General features: G+C 37.9%; 1 protein-coding gene across 1 annotated transcript in view; it reads right to left on the reverse strand.

Annotated features, from left to right (window-relative positions):
• CenG1A (Centaurin gamma 1A) overlaps positions 1 to 3,325 on the reverse strand; it is a 422,753-nt gene extending 419,428 nt beyond the window's left edge. Inside the window, exon 1 of the mRNA XM_076198836.1 lies at positions 3,015 to 3,325. Coding sequence (XP_076054951.1) covers positions 3,015 to 3,186 — 172 coding nt within the window. The 5' untranslated portion in view covers positions 3,187 to 3,325. The remainder of the gene's footprint in view (positions 1 to 3,014) is intronic.
• Positions 3,326 to 17,891: the final 14,566 nt, after the last annotated feature.

A 17,891-nucleotide genomic window follows, 5' to 3' on the forward strand; every position in this document is an offset into this window, starting at 1 on the left:
CATAGCATGGCACCTTACAGTCAAAAAAACAAAAACCAACATCCTACAGACGGTATAAAATAAATCCTTAGGAATAATAACCAAATGCACTAAAACTGCCCCCACAAAACAACTACTCAAACCTCTTGGGGATCAGTGCCACCTGTGTAGAGCTGATGGCCAGGGGTGGTTGCTGCTGTTTGGCCCCCAACTCTTGGGGTTGGGGGGTGGTCCCACGACATAGACGCTGCAGCTCCAGATACACTGCTGCATGCCAGACCCCCTGATATCCACACTTCTGAATCCTCTCTCCCACAAAAGGACAGAGTCCACTTGGCCAGACTGCAGTGCGGCCACCACCCAGCACTTCTAAGCTACCAGAAGAGGCTGGATGACCGCATTGTGAACAGCTGCCCAGGATGTAACACTTCACCCCATACCATACAACACATAATGGAAGACTGCATTATACACAGTCATGCACGCAAACAACACAACATACACTCTATAAAGGATTTGTGGGAAAACCCAGTTTCGGCTGTAGCATTCCTTGGGGAGACGGGACTGCTCGGACAGACAGTCTAGGGAATGACAACAACAACAACTACTCAAACCCACCCAACCATATTACCATATCCCACAAGTAAAATCAAATGAATGCAAAAAAGACAACACACATCTAAAACATCTAAAGTAAACTGCCACCTGCACCTTACATGTCCATACACACTCAGATAAGCAGACTCCACTAGACCAACTCCCAAACTCTGCATTTCATTCAACTACCCTAGACATCAACCCACATGATAAATCCCTCCAACAACAAAAAAGAACCATTCTAGCATGACTGCACTGAGACTATCACCCAGTATTAAAAGAGTACCAACACTGGGTAGTCCTGATCATAAATTCAAACTACCACAGATACAACTATACTTAAAATGTGTAGCACCTCATCCCACAGTACCCTAATCTTAACCTAAACATACAAGAAGACATCTCTTCCTTGAGTGACTTCTGAACCAATCTAGTGGCTGTTGCTGGGTACCTAGGAGCTATGAGCCTCCTGAAAGACACACTTGGGGCAATGGACTGATTGATCAATATTATTTAAAAAATCTAACTAAGTAGTTATATTTATATGAAATACTAAGAAAGAAGAGTAGATTACTAATTCCCAATGTTATCTTTTCAAAAAAGTTGAGCACTGTACAGATTCTGTTGTGGTAAAAACTGTATTAATATGTGTGTGGACTCCTGTCTAAACTGGATCTTGACTGATACAGATATTCACTATAATAATCTCAGAGTACCCACTGATCTGGGTCCCTCCTAGTTGGGGCTTGTCCCTCTAAAGATTAAAATTGCTTGATATCTGTCACAAGAAAATCAATATAGCACATCATGGTAAAGGGGCTTTAGAGTCAAAGATACCACTATATACTCATAGTTAATGATAACAACAATAATTATTGTCTTCATTTTCACTGACTGGAAACACACAGCCCTGAAGTGGCTGGGAATGGTCCTGGGGCCCTCCCACAAATCTCTGGCATGTCAGTTCCAATGGACTGCACCTCCAAATGGAGGTGAAGATATTGATGTGTTGTGAAGACAGACAGCAGAAGGATGGCCTCTGATGTTTGTACAAAAGAACCACTATTTGCAAGTTCCTACCAATGTTCCTACCACTTGCAGGTACCCCTCACTGTTCCTAATCACAGTTAAATACCAATTAAACCTATACTAATCCATTATATTTTCAATCCATTTCACAATTATAAGGAAATCATTCATTACCCAAGAATATCTTCAACATATACATACTTAGTTATTTTTCAATTCTGAATTAAGATCTTGTTCATGTGTGATGTAGTTCATGGACTGACACTATCAGTTTTTGTGGGCAGCATTTCTCAACTTATAACTAACTCAGATTTAGGTCAATCTGATGACTTGTTTGATAAATGACTGCATAGAAAATATTACTAGATTATATACAGTAAATACTGATCTATAACCAACCCTGATCCCTCTGTCATATTGTTTACATAACCTCTCTCGACTCTCAAACTGCCTTGATCAAGCTTCAACCCCCTTCAGGATGGCTAAAAGCTCACAAAAGTAAAAAAAAAATTCCATAGAAGTTAATACTTGAATGATTGTGAAGCTCCCAACATAAAATTTCTTTGGAAGCCACATTTAAAAACTGGAAATATGTTTACGCTATTTATCTGTGTAACACTATATACACTGCCTCGTTTATTAAATCTCCTGCTCACAGTATTCAAACACGTATCTTACAAGTATATTTATACAATACACAAACAATGTGTGTTATTAAATTTAAACTGTAAACCAAAGGTATATGTATGCTTACATTACAATATTCAATAAAAAAACAAAATATGACACCCCCTCACATCCAACAGTTTTCTGGTGAAAACACTGTATTAAACCATTCTCATTATAACCTAGATATGTTAACTTAAATATTTAGTATGTGTATGCCAGTCAAAAGTATTGTTTGACTGTATTTGCATGAGGAACTTGGAAGGATTAATTCATAATTGACATACTAATGGTCTAATCCTAAGTTCCTAACTGTTCACATTTCCAAACTTCTCTAAGATTTGTTTAGAGATAAAACATAATTTCTCATTACTGTATCATTTCTATTAGAACAATTTTGATTTTTTTTTCTTATTTTCAATACTACTTCACCAGAGTAAATAGTTTAAAACTTTTATAGTTTGGTGACCCTACCCTCTTTCACACTGGGAATACCTGTCAAGTTTTTTTTTACCAGAAACCTTAAATACATACACAAGCATTACATTCCAATCAAACACTCATGAGCTCCAATGTATGGTCTCGACTACAGGAAGCCACAAGAGGTTCAATTTCCTGCACCATAATCAACTCGTACAACACAGGCTGTTAGGACGACTTCGCTATACGCCTACCATGAAAACACCTACGGTAAGTCAACTTATGTGAGAAAACTAAAGTAAACAACAATAAATCTGTCTTACCTTCGATGCAGACAACATGTTCCCTAATTTGCTGAGCTAGTAGAGGGTCCGGAATGAGTTCTATAATGTCATAAATAGCGTAAATACTTGGGTGAACCGACTCAAACCTTTGGATCTCTTGCCGTATGGCTAGAGAACTGCTTAAGTATGGTTGCACATGTCGGCTATTCATTTTGAATAACTTTTTGTATCATCTCAAGAAAGAAGTTGACATTTTACGCTACAGAATCCAATTAATAAGGTTGCCTTCTTGGGATCGTCCAACGTAAACACCTTACCAAAGATGGCTCACACACCTACTGAATGTCAAACGAGCATCTCTATAAACATTACCAATTTTTTCACCTTTATGATCTATTTGTACTATATTATTTTGATAAGGTACATTTGTAAATAATATAATACTATATAGTACTCTTATTATTGTACTAGTATCTATAAGACAAAAATATTAAAGAACTTTGAAGGCGCTGGCTTTGAAAGGCTTTTCCGCGTAGGGCGGGGACAGTTCACTATACTTCGATCATACTGAGGTGCTTCTTCAAATAAAGGGAGGACTGGGAAGTGCTTCTACAATTTTAACACTACACAAAGTTTACTAGGTGCGTACACGTAGTAAGGCTCACTATCGATTCTTGAAGTTGTAATTCGTAATGTGTATATATGAACCAAAATGTCTCTTCATGTCTTCATTATTTGTTTTCCCATGGTCCTGACTTGCTAACACTGACAGCTTCCTCACAACAGGAAGAATGCCAGTCAAAAGACAAGTTGGATGAGAAAACATGCGCGTTACAGAAGAATCAGAAGCAAGCCTATCAGATGTCCTGGGTCCGGACGTGTAAGGGTGTGTGGATCGATAAGCGCAGGTCAGGCTTGTTATTTAGCTTTTATTTGTGGATCTCGAGTCGCTCCCTCCAGCCTTTGTAGTTGCGTCTATGCGGATTTTATTTTCTCACAATCGCACGCTATCTCTCATCGCTTGGGGGTACTTGCCGTGTGTGACACTGTGTATACAATCGGCAGTGTGTCATAACTCGTTGTGTGTATAAATGAATAGTAGTTGAATGTTATGAGACCAAAAATATACGTCCGAAGAACAGTAACATTGTTTATTATAACTCAGATCGAAAAAAAAAACAGTAGGGGCACAGAAGCAAGCATATACAATGATCAGATTAGGGAACTGAAGGCTATGCACACATATGAAGGCACATACTCTAAACGTATATACTGTCAATGGATACATGCGCACATGAATATAATAACAGAATACAAAGAGCAACGACCAAATTGGTTGATAGCCTCGGAGATAAAACCCATGAAGAGAGACTGAAAGCAATGGTCCTACCATCACTGAAAGAGAGAAAAGAAAGGTAATTTGATAGTGTTCAGGTTATTAAAAGGAGTAAATAGAATTGACAGGGAAGATCTCATGGTATGAGGTGAGAAAGAGTCGCGAGGTCATGGGAACAAATTGAAAAAATCCAAAGTATGTCAAGATATATCTTTCCATACATATGTTTCAGCTCCTGGAATATTTTCTATCTATATACCAAAGGCTCCTAATATAAGGGTGGTAGCCAATCAAGGCACGCACTCACTCCTGCCCATTCCACTCCCATCTACATCCCTTGTTACCATCTTATCTTAGTTCATCTTGGATTATAAATCAATATTGCACAGGGTGAGACCATGCAAGAATTCAAATTTTATTGTATATATATATATATGTATGTATTTATATGTATATTCATAGTTTATATAAATGATATAGACTACGGACTGAAATCTATTGTCTCCAAATTTGCTGATGATATAAAACCGTGCGGAATGGGAAATGGTCACTTAAACCAATTAGATATTCGAGAAGATTTAGATAAACTACAACAATGGTCTGAAAAGTGGTTAATGAATTTTAACGGAAATAAGTATAAGGTTATGCACATAGATAAAAACAACAATAAGTACGATTACAAGTTATTTGGAAATTCGTTAACAAAAGTGGACAGTGAAAAAGATCTCGGAGTAATTATTAGTGATGGTCTCAAATCATCTAAATATCGTATTTCCGCCTCAGAGAAGCCAAATAAGTTTCTAGGATTAATTGCGCGATCTTTTGATTTTAAAAGTCCATCTGTCATTATCAAGCTAAAGAAATCGTTAGTTCGTCCACATTGGGAATATGCTGTTCCCGTATGGTCATCGAATCTCATTACATTGACAGACTGGAAAAAGTACAACGGCGAGCAACAAAACTGATTCCATATATCAGAAATAAATCATACGAAAGCCGATTAAAACATATGAATCTATTTTTCCTAAAAAAACGTAGACTCAAGTGTGATTTGGTACAGGTCTCTATGATTCTAAAGGAAACTGACTACACCAAAAGTGACGAAATTTTCATACTGAATGCGAATCAAACAAGAAATGATGATCCCAAATTGCCAGGAAGTAGATTTAATTTGGAAATGGGTAGAAACAACTTCACCAACCGCGTAATAAAGGAATGGAATATACTTCCTGCAGGGGCAGTGCACTGTAGTACAGTTAGAAGTTTTAGATGAATTTAGATTAGCACCTATGCAATATGCTGTAATGCCTGCCATTTTTGTTTTATTGCTCATGTTTATTTATTTATTATTACTTAATTGTTCATTTTTCCATTAATCATTTATTCATTATTCATGATGAATTACTGTTATTTTTCAGTTTGTTTATTATTTGTCATTATCTATTTATTTTATTCATTTACATACTTTTTTCCTCATCCGACCTAGTTACGGACCAAAAGGAGAAGGATTTTAAACGTGTTTGAGATGAGGTGTCTGAGAAGTATGATAGGGGTTACTAGGCTAGATAGAGTGAGAAATGAGGAGGTGAGGAGGAGAACAGGGGTGGAAAGAAAGCTGGGAGATAGGGTTGATGAAAGAGTATTAGGATGGTTTGGACACATGGAAAGAATGAGTGAGGAAAGATTAGTAGAAGAGGTGTGGAAGGCAGAGGTGGAAGGAGTGAATATGAGGGGGCGTCCTAGGATGAGATGAGATGGATGGGGGTAAAAGGGGCATTACAAAAGAGAGGAATGTCTGTTGAGGAAGGACGGGAGAGGACAGAAGATAGGGGGAATGGAGAAGGGTTGTGTATGGATGATGCTGTGATGCATGAGGGGAAGTGGGTGGGGGATTGAGAACAAAATTGACGCAGGCCGAAGGGATTTCTCCCCGTCTTCTCCTTTTCTGCATGAGGGGACGGAGAGGGGGGGGGGTCGCCGAATTTATGAAGCAGCCTGGCTGTGGATGCGCTGTGTCTTGCGAAACTGCTTCTGACCCAGGGCAGTGGTCAGGATGCAGGGATGACCCGTCATCCAGGAGATGCCAAGATAAGAAGGAGGGTGGAGGGAAGTGGAATATGTAGGGAATGGAATGGGTGGTTTCTATGCATTTTTCTTTTTGGCTACCCCCCCCCCCGTGTAAGGGGAAAAATGCTTTTGGTATATGTATGTATGTATATATATATATATATATATATATATATATATATATATATATATATATATATATAACATTTGAGGTAACACATAGGCGTTACAAAAATAATTGCTCTTATTCGCCTATGTGTTACCTCAAATGTTTTCTTCTTTCAGATTTTTTTTTTGTTAACAAAAATTTGGTTGTAGCGTCGGTTCGAATCTCTCTCCTGCACTGGCTAATCTGTATATGAAATATTTTGAATCTGTTCTCCTCCCAACAATTAAACCCCCATACATGGTCTGGTTTAGATATGCGGATGACATTTTTACTCTTTGGGAAGAAAATTGGGGTTCGTTTGATAATTTTTTTTGTTAATTTAAATTCTTTAGCCCCCAACATTAATTCTAAAGTTGAATAGGAAGAAAAAGGTAAGCTACCTTTTTTAGATGTTCTTATTGTTCGTGACGGGTTAAGCTTGCCTTTACCGTCTATAGAAAAGAGACCCATTCTGGTAGTTATCTCAATTTCTTTAGCAGTCACCCAGACAAAGTAAAAAGCAGCGTCGCCCCAGGTTTATTTCTTCGAGCTGTAGGGATTTGTAGCCCCCAGTTTCTTGATGGAAAATTAAATCTGATTAACTCTCAACTTAGCAAGTTAGCTTATCCGGATTGGTTCTTGGTCAAAGGCCTCAGCCGAGCGAGATCATTTTTTTCAACATCGCCACCATTTCTTTTCAAATTTTCATTGGATATAAGCTCCTTAGTCGTTCCCTTTTTGGAATCATTTAATCCTTCGACCAAGTTTCTTCCCAAGGACAAATTAAATTTAATTCATCATTACCCCAGCACCATTAATAAAAAGTGGTAAATGTCCACCAAAGGTTGAAAGAAGAACATAGTCAAGGTGTTTATTCGATACCATGTAAAGGCTGTGACCTAGTTTATATTGGACAGACGGGGAGGGATTTGGATACTAGGATAATTGAACACAAACGGTCCATCAAGTATGGACAATAAAGTTCAGCGCTGTTCCAACATGTTAAACAATTTAACCATTATTTAGATTGGGACAAAGCTGAGCTCAGTTGTAAGTCTAGATGTGAGTTCAGGAGAAAAAAATGGTTGAATCAACTATCATTGAATATCCATCCAATATGAATATTTCGAAGGGGCAATGGTCCCCGGACATCATTTCAGGATTTTTCATCACTTGTTTAGTCAAAAGACATTTGCTTTCTGATCCCACATAGTGATTGAGCCGAGGATAGGGACCTCTCCCAATGTTCCCCTATTCTTGTCAAGGGCACTACTTAAGTAGAAATCACTTCTCCATACTTTGTATCTACTGAAGAGGATTGCAATTTGCAATCGAAATATATAGATTCCCTGTCTCCAGTCTTTTTTGCTCCAACTGTGCTTTCCACGCGATATATATATATATATATATATATATATATGTATATATATATATATATATATGTATATATATATATATATATATATATGAACATACATACATACACATACATATTTATATATATACTTATGCATACTGATGACCCACTTTCGGAGAAGAATAAGTGAAGATATAGAGATCTGTATATTTCGATCACTTACTGTGATCCTCTTCAGCAGATATGAATTACAGAGTAGAGAACAGTGTGTATTTATACTAAAACAGTGAGGTAAGCTAGACTGTTTTAGTTTAAATACACACTGTTCTTTACTCTGTAATTCATATCTGCTGAAGAGGATCACAGTAAGTGATCGAAATATACAGATCTCTATATCTTCGCTTATTCTTCTCCGAAAGTGGGTCATCAGTATTATTTTACAAATGTGCTACGACATAACTTTGTTGTGATATACTTATGCATATACATATACATTCAAACCTGGAGATGTCCATGGTATAATCGTTAAGCACTCCAACCTGGAAAGTGGATGATCCCGAGTTCGATTCCCGGGCGTTGCCAGCTTTGCAGTGACATTCCCTGTCCAACAAAATATGCTTATATAGATGCGCGCGCACGCGCGCACACACACACACATACATACGCACACATATATACACACCCCCAGCTATATATATATATATATATATACATATATATACATATATATATACATATATATATATATATATATATATATATATATATATATATATATGCAAAGATCTGGAGTCTAGGATCCATATCGCAGGGAAAAATGTAAACATCCGAGTCGATATGTAAGTTTTATTGCCATAGTTCCAGGATGACCTCAGGGGTGTCATAAATTACAGGGAGAACAAGATACTGCGGGCAGCGTATACGTAAGTTGTGCTCACTTGTAACCCATGACATCCCTGAAGACGGTCTTGGGACTAGGGCCGAAACATCAGGTAATAAATCTCACACATCGAGTCTGGTGTATACGTTTTCCCTATGATATGCATATACATATGCATTTACATATACATATGCATATACACTTACATAAACGGTACATAATACATATACAAGTATGCACATGTAACACCTATGGAAGCTGAAAATGAAAGAAAAGATACACAGCAGTGTGTTGGGTTGATGTAAGGCGCTCTGGCAAGAAGAAAGACGACAAAATGGTAAAAAAGGGAGAGGAACTCGATTTGGAGAAGTGTGTTCAGCGGGGTGCCTTAGGAATCGGTGCTGCCCCCAAATTATCCTCTAGTGTGCGATAATGATATGCCGGAGAAACTGAGCTGGTATATAAATATGTTTGCGACTGATACAAAGTTAATTAAGAAAGAGATTGGTGGATGAGGACAACTGGAAGGAAAAGCAAAAAGGCGTGAGTAGCTTTGTATGAGTGATGACAACAGTGGGGAATGTAGTTCAGTGCTTAGAAGTGGCTTGTCATTCAAATGGATAAAAAAGAAAAAGAGATCCAGATATGAGTATTAAATGGTAGAAGGGGTTCGAATGCCGATAAAATCAACAAAGACAGGACATCGATTTGGGAGTGATAATCTAGGTGTTTTATTTAGGAGAATTTGTTTCCTGATAACCATATACAAGACTGTAGGTGAAGCCTACAGACTAATACTAAATATAAGCGTGACATTGCATTATGCAAATGAGGATATGTTGAGATTGCAATTGAGATAAAAAAAAATGGAATATGTAGGCCTATACATACAGACTGGAAAGATTACAATGGAAATTTACTAACTTAATTCCTAGTATAAATGGTTTATCTTATAGAAAAAAGACTAAATGGGTTCAGTCAGACTACATTAGAGGAGAAACGATCTTATGCATCAAAGAAAACGAAACCTGCATAGGTTACTGTAGTTATGTGTGGAGTGGCCCTTGATCAGACCAGAGGTGGTGATGCGGGCGCGTGACGTCCACATGTTTTATAACTATATTGAACGAAAGTAGATTTGGAGGCGCAACACCTAGTTTGCTTAAACTCCTGCACAATACAACATGAGGAATACAGCCACATACCAAAAATGCACACCTGCGTATATTCATGCTTATGTACATGTACACACACACACACACACACACACACACACACACACACACATACACACACACAATATATATATATATTATATATATATATATATATGCATATATATATGTATATATACATTATATATATATATATATATGCATATATATATATATATATGTATATATATATATATATATATGTACACACACACACATATATATGTATATACATATATGTATGTATATGTATATACATATATATACACACACATATGTATATGTGCACACATTACATACATGAATACAAATACACTTTTATACATACATACTATACATATATACATCCTTACAAATGTACACACACATATACAACACACACACGCGTGGCACGGTTGGTAGTCCCCGACTGTCACTACGGCGGTACTGGTTCGAATCCTGCCCAGGGCTGAAATAATTTCAGTATCGATGCGCTTCGAGTCGTTACTCCAACTCGCGTGGGCGGGGAGTTGGGTGTGTGTGTGCGTGTAAGATCACATCATTACCCATAGATCGGTCATACGAGCTCTGAGCTCTCTTCCAGGAGGGAAATAGCTGTCGTTCACGGGTCCAGCACGTGATCCAAAGACCAAGGTGAATACACACACAGGGCTGAGTTAATTTCAGTATCGTTGCGCTGCGAGTCGTTACTCCAACTCTCGTGGGCGGGGAGTTGGGTGTGTGTGTGCGTGTAAGGTCACAGCATTACCCATAGATCGGTCATATGAGCTCTGAGCTCTCCCCCGGGAGGGGAAGAGCTGTCGATCGCGAGTCCAACACGTGATCCAAAACCATGGTGAATCACACACACACACACACACACACACACACACACACACACACACACACACACACACACACACACACACATATATATATATATATATATATATATATTGATCAAATAAGAGAATTCTTTCAAAAAGCAGACTGGGAAAGGATACACAAGGAGGAAACAACAGTAGAAGAGAAATGGAATATTTTGACAAAAAATATAAATGAATTGAAAAGTATGTTCCAAGACAAAAACAAGAAAAAGGATATGTAAAGTGTTGGTACAAAAAAAGATGTAGGGAGTTAAAAGACAAAAGGGATAAAGCTTGGATAAAATGGAAAAATACAAAAGACATGGAAAATGTATACTAGTTATAGAAATGAATATGGGCCACTTCTATTCATAGTATATATAAATGATATAGACCATGGACTAAAATCTACTGTTTCCAAATTTGCTGATGATACAAAACTGTGCGGAGTGGCAAATGATCACTCAAACCAATTAGATATTCAAGAAGATTTAGATCAATTACAGCAATGGTCTGAAAAGTGGCTAATGAAATTTAACACAAGTAAATGCAAGGTAATGCACATAGGTAAAAATAACAGCAAGTACGATTACAAGTTATTTGGAAATTCGTTAACAAAAGTGGACAGTGAAAAAGATCTCTGCGTAATTATCAGTAACGACCTCAAATCATCCAAGCAGTGTATTTCAGCCTCTGAGAAAGCAAATAAGATTCTGGGATTGATTGCGCGATCTTTTGATTTCAAAAGTCCATCACTCATTAACAAGCTATATAAATCGTTAGTTCGTCCACATTTGGAATATGCTGTTTCCGTATGGTCACCGAATCTCATTAAAGACATTGACAGACTGGAAAAAGTACAACGGCGAGCCACAAAACTGATTCCAAATATCAAAAATAAATCATACGAAAATCGACTTAAGCACATGAATCTGTTTTCCCTAAAAAAGCGTAGACTCAGAGGTGACTTGATACAGGTCTTTAAGATTTTAAAGGGAATTGACAACATCAAAAGTGACCAAATTTTCACATTGAATGAGAATCAGACAAGAAACAATGGTCTCAAACTGTCCGGAAATAGATTCAATTTGGAAGTAGGTAGAAACAACTTTGCCAACCGTGTAGTTAATGAATGGAATAAACTTCCTGCACAGGTAGTGCAATGTAGTTCAGTTCGAAGCTTTAAGAATCATTTAGATAAATACCTAAGTAAGATGCTGTAATTATTATAATTTATGTTATATTATTTGTTTTTGTTTTGTTATAATTTGTCTGTCTGATTTTCATTTATTATTAGTTATATGTCAATTTATTATCATTTACTATTTACCTGTTTGTTTGTTATTCAACTATACCAATGCATTTATTTATGTATTTTAATTGTTATTTTCATTGTTATAGTTTTAATTTACTATTAATATGATTTTTTTTTTTTTTTTTTTTTTTTTTTTTTTTTTTTCATCCGACCTAGATATGGATCAAAAGGTCTCCTGTCGGCATGCTTTGCCTTTGTAATCCTTTGTGTGCAGAGAAGAAAAGAGGAAATACGAAAAAGATGCAATAGAAAAATGTAAAGATCAACCAAAACTATTTTACAGATTTGTAAACAACAAACTGAAAAACAAACAAGAATTAGAGAAACTACGACAAGGAGGAGTTGAATACACAGAGGAAATAGAAATGGCAGAAATTATGAACAAGCATTTTAAATCGGTGTTTACGAGGGAGAACATACAACCTAGAGATATCGACTGGAAGCTTAGACTGAATATAGTGACTTTCACAGGTGATAAGACCTGACAGCCGCGAGATCAGTAGTGAGGGTCTCAACTACTTCTGGTCAGGCTGAACCGATGGGGCCCACCTCGCAAAAGTAGCTGTAGGCATATCTAGCCGCCTATTGCACGCCGTTGTCAAGGTTAATCCGGTTAGTGAGCGTATGATACTGGTGAGACTGAAGCATACCTTGGGTCTCATCTCTCTTATTGCAGCTTATGCTCCTACTGAGGTAATGTCACATCCTGAGAGATTCGCAAACTAGCAAACTGTTTAGATCCCGCTATCATACTTTAAGAGCACACCGCACAAAGTCTTCGAGAACTTAACAACTAAACACGTCAGGGGTGAAATGAAACGGCTGAAAAAAAAAAAATCCAGAAGGCTGAGGGTTAGCGGTTCTTGGTTTCAGAGACGAGACCCACTCCGATGGACATGGTATAGTAATGCCGGATGTGTGACAAGTGAGACCGATCACATACTTGTTAGCACTCGTTGGAAGATCCTTCAGGACCACAGGGTTTATTGAAATGCCGAATTCTTTGGGACCTATCATAGGCTTGTGGTTTCAATACTCAGAGTGTGTATCAAATCCAGGAGAATCCCGAGATGTAGCCCACCTGGATTTCATCTGGAGAAACTCAGGGATGATGAATGTGCCTAAGAGTATACTTTAGCAATCTCTAATCAGTTTGAAATACTTGGTTCTCTTGCGAACTGTGGGACACTTTTAAACGTGAAGCTCTGAATGCCACTGACGAGTGAATTGGAGAGCGTCCAAGTTCGAAAAGTGGTGTCGCGTCGCGAGAGACACTGGAAAATATGGAGTTAGGCCAAGCGGCAAGAATGGCTGGGGACCTAGACCAATACAAGACTCAGAAGCGGCGAACTAGAGCTCCCATGAGAATGGATAAGAAGAGGTATGTCAGGGGAATAACTAAGATGTCGAGGGTCATTTTAATGCAAATGGCCTCAGGCCTGCTTACCCAGCCCTGAAAAAAAATGCTCCAAATCTATGACCCAGAGCAACACAATCCGAGCAGTTGCTGGCGAACTAGTGTCAGGTGTGGAGGCGGTGTAGCCCCTTTGTGTAGCCCTTTTGGTAAGTATTTTGAGCAGTTGCTCATGGGTGACCCTCCAAGCGGACAGCTTCTGCCTCGATGGTGTTCGAGTGGCGGTTCCTGATCCATAAATAGGTGAATCTCCGCCCTCTCTGATAGAGGTCAAAGAGGCCGTAAGTTCAAGGGGGAAAGCCAACTGGCATCTGCGACATCAGTGTGGAATTATTGAAAGCTAGAGGTGAGGCCAAGATCCGCGTGTTGCATGCGGTACTGTCCGGTACCATTTTCTCTCACTGGAAAAAGGGTCTGGTCGTCCTTATCTCGAAGGGGAAAGGGGTCCGTCTGGACTGCAACAACTACCGCGGTATTAAACTGTTTAGTGTGCCATGTAAGATGTTTGCCCATCTATTATTGACACAGTTTAGTTCACATCTGCTAAAGTTTCAGAGGCCAGAACAGTCTGGGTTTACACTATATAAATTAACAACTGATCGGATCCTAGCATTTCATATTCTTGTGGAGCGCCGACGTGAGTCTCAGTCGGGGTTTCTTGTAGCTTATGTTGATTTCAAGAAGGCTTTTGACTCGGTGTATCGTGGAGTGCTCTGGGATCTTCTGCGGATCTGCAGGATTCCTGGGAGGATTATTGATTTGATATCTGGCTTATACTCTGCGAAACAGCGTTGTAAAATATGGAGGAGGCGTGTCCAGCTTCTTTCCTGTTGATTCAGGAGTGAGCCAAGGGTGTCTCGACCTAACACTTTTCAACACCTGCATGTGCTGGGTATTGGACAGAGTTGTCGATCAATGTTGTGGAGCATCTATTGGCAACACCAAGGTCACTGACCTTGTATCTGCTGATGATGCTGTCCTTTTTGCGTAGTCGTTGGAGGTCCTGGTCGCAGCCCTTGAGTCACTGCTCAGGGAGGTGAGACTGCTTGGACTTGACGTCTCCTGGACCAAGATCAAGGTCCAGGAATTTGAGGACTTACTGGATGACTCTGTTAGGCCTGTCCATACATGTGGCGAGGACATCGAGGTCTTGGAAAGCTTCACATACCTTGGTAGTGTAGTGCATAACAGTGATGGGTCATGCCAGAGTGTAAATTAAGGTGCCTCAGCTTGTCTTCGTAAGGTAAATTTCTGAGCCTATTCATAATTTTGGTCATTCTCGTCTGTACTGATTCTAATGAATTAATATTCTTGACTATGCGGTACAGTTTTGGTCTCCATCCTATAGAATGGATATTAACTCACTAGAATCACTACAGAGGAGAATGGCCAAAATGATACATAGGCTCAGAAATTTACCTTACGAAGACAGGCTCAGACATCTTAACTTACACTCTTTGGAAAGATGTAGAGTGCGGGGTAATCTAATTGAGGTATTCAAATGGATCAAGGGCTTTAACAAAGATGATGCAAATAAGGTCATCATATTAAGACAGCATGGCAGGACTCGTAGTAATGGATTTAAACTGGACAAATTTAGGTTTAAAAAGGAAATAGGCAAGGACCGGCTTACCAATAGAGTCGTCAACGAATGGAATAGATTTGGTAATCAAGTAGTGAGCGCTGAAACTAAATGGTTGTTTTAAGAGAAGGTTAGATAACTTATGGATTGGGAAGATAAATGGTAATAGACTTGGAAATGCCTAGTGTAGGCCTTATTGTCTCTTGCAGTTGACTTCATTCTTATGTCCTTATGTTTTTAAAAGAAAGAGAAATATGTATTACATAGAAATTATTCGGGAGGGTGAAATTATTAAACATACCGAGAGCGCACTAGCTTTAGGGGGAAAGAAAACTATAGTTTTGAAAGGTGGAAATGGAGAGACAGAATAGTATATAAAAAGAAAAAAGGTGGAAGAATTTTACCAGGGGCTGTACTTGTCAAATTACGTCAGGAGCTTCAGCTTACAGATTAGGAGGTAAAATTAAGCGAAAGACCTGTAGATTAGATGTGAAAAATATTTCAAAATACGCTTACTTAGATGATTCATACTTATATCCCGTTTAAGGATAGACGCCCCCCCCACCCAAATCAGGCTCGCCCATAATGGCTTGACAAAGAAACTGAAAAAAAGAATTGCTAAAAAGAGGCAGGCTTATAAGAAATGCAAGTGCTCGGGTGTGGTTCAAGGACAACTGCCCCCGGGACAATTGCTCCCGTAGGACAACTGCCCCCGGGACAATTGCCCCTGGTACAACTGCCCCCGGGACAATTGCCCCCGTAGGACAACTGCCCCCGGACAACTGCCCCCTGGACAATTGCCCTAGAATTTATTGCCATTTACGTAATTACTTGTTAGTAATTGCCTAATTAAGTAACGATTACATAATCGGTCATTTAAGAAATAATTGTTGCTATTTCCTGAATTTATTACCATTTATGTAGCTACTTCCTAATTAGGTAATCGGTCGTACAAGTTATAGTTCATTTCCGAAAGTTATCGCCAATTGCATAATTACTGTCTAGTCAAACAAATGTTTACAAAAAAATATATATATAGGCTTAAAAAGAAAGAAGGATCCAGTGTCTATTCAGAAATATAAGAAGTTACAGGACAATTGCCCTGGAATTTATTGCCATTTACGTAATTACTTTTTAGTAATTGCCTAATTAAGTAACGATTACATAATCGGTCATTTAAGAAATAATTGTTGCTATTTCCTGAATTTATTACCATTTATGTAGCTACTTCCTAATTAGGTAATCGGTCAATTGCATATATATAGGCTTAAAAAGAAAGAAGGATCCAGTGTCTATTCAGAAATATAAGAAGTGACATCACCCATTATGGAGTTCGTCCGAAGTGAACGAGGAAAAATGAAGCTTATTTATGAAGGATACATCTATGTGAAGCAGAAGGAATTGGCAAATAATGTTACATCTTATGAATGTGAAAAACGTCGCCATAATAACTGCAAAGCCAAAGTAAAAGTTTGTGAAAATCAAGTAGTTGGCCATGTAAATGATCACACCCATGATGCTGACCAACCCCGCCGTGAAGTCTTGTTAGTACAACAGGAATTTTAGTAGTTAAATCCTTTTTAGTAGTTAAATCCTTTTTCAATATTTTTGCAAGTTATATACTGTATGTAAAAATTTGAGTATATAATGTTATCTTTTTAAAATCATGTATTCTTATTAACAATAATAAAACATTGGTTTTAATAGTTCTTATTTACTACCATTTCTCTATGAAGATTTTTTTTTTATAAATAGTTACCCAGGAAATTACTAGAAAGTAATTTCGTAAATGGCAACAAATTTGAGTATAATGTTATCTTTTTAAAATCATGTACTTTTATTAACAATAATAAAACATTGTTTTAATAGTTCTTATTTACTACCATTTCTCTATGAAGATTTTTTTTTATAAATAGGTACTCAGGAAATTACCAGAAAGTAACTACGTAATTGGCAACAAATTCCAGGGCAATTGTCGGGGTAGTTGTCGGGGCAAATGTCCAGGGGGTAGTTGTCGGGGGCAGTTGTCCTACGAGGGCAGTTGTCCTACGGGGGCAATTGTCCCGGGGGCAGTTGTCGGGGGGCAATTGTCCCGGGGGCAGTTGTCCTGATACCCTCGGGTGCATCTAATGACTATCAAAGTTATGTATTAAGACAATAAAAAACAAAAGCAACAATACAAAGTGAATATCACTGATAAATCCAAAGAGAATCCCAAAGAATTCTATAGTTACATTAGAGATAAAAAGGTTGTTAGGAATCACATTGGTCCACTATTATCTGACGGTCAACTTGAATATTCAAATGAAGGAATGTGTGATATTTTAAACAATTATTCTAGCTTAGTATTTGTAAACGAAACACCTCAAAGTGAACTCCAAACTGAAACCTATGAAAAGTACAGGGTATACTTACTACGGTAAATATAACAAAAGGAAAAAATAAAAGGTGTATAGAGAAATTCAAAGAGAATGGAAGTTAGCTAACGTTACTCCTATACTAAAAAAAGGTAAAAAAAGAATCCAAATAACTACAGGCCTATAAGTTCGACTTCAACCGTAGGAAAAAGGATGGAAACTATCATCAGAGATGCTATCGAACATCATTTAGAAAGTAACTGTTTGATAAATGATAGCCAGCATGGATTCAGACGGAAACGTTCTTGCGTGACTAACTCGCATTCTACAACACACTCATCTCGAATTATGACAAAAGAAACTATATAGATATAATATATCTAGACTTTGCAAAAGTTTTT

Source organism: Oratosquilla oratoria, chromosome 15 (assembly GCF_046742065.1).
Source record: "Oratosquilla oratoria isolate Oo_2021 chromosome 15, ASM4674206v1, whole genome shotgun sequence".
NCBI classification, from domain to species: domain Eukaryota; kingdom Metazoa; phylum Arthropoda; class Malacostraca; order Stomatopoda; family Squillidae; genus Oratosquilla; species Oratosquilla oratoria.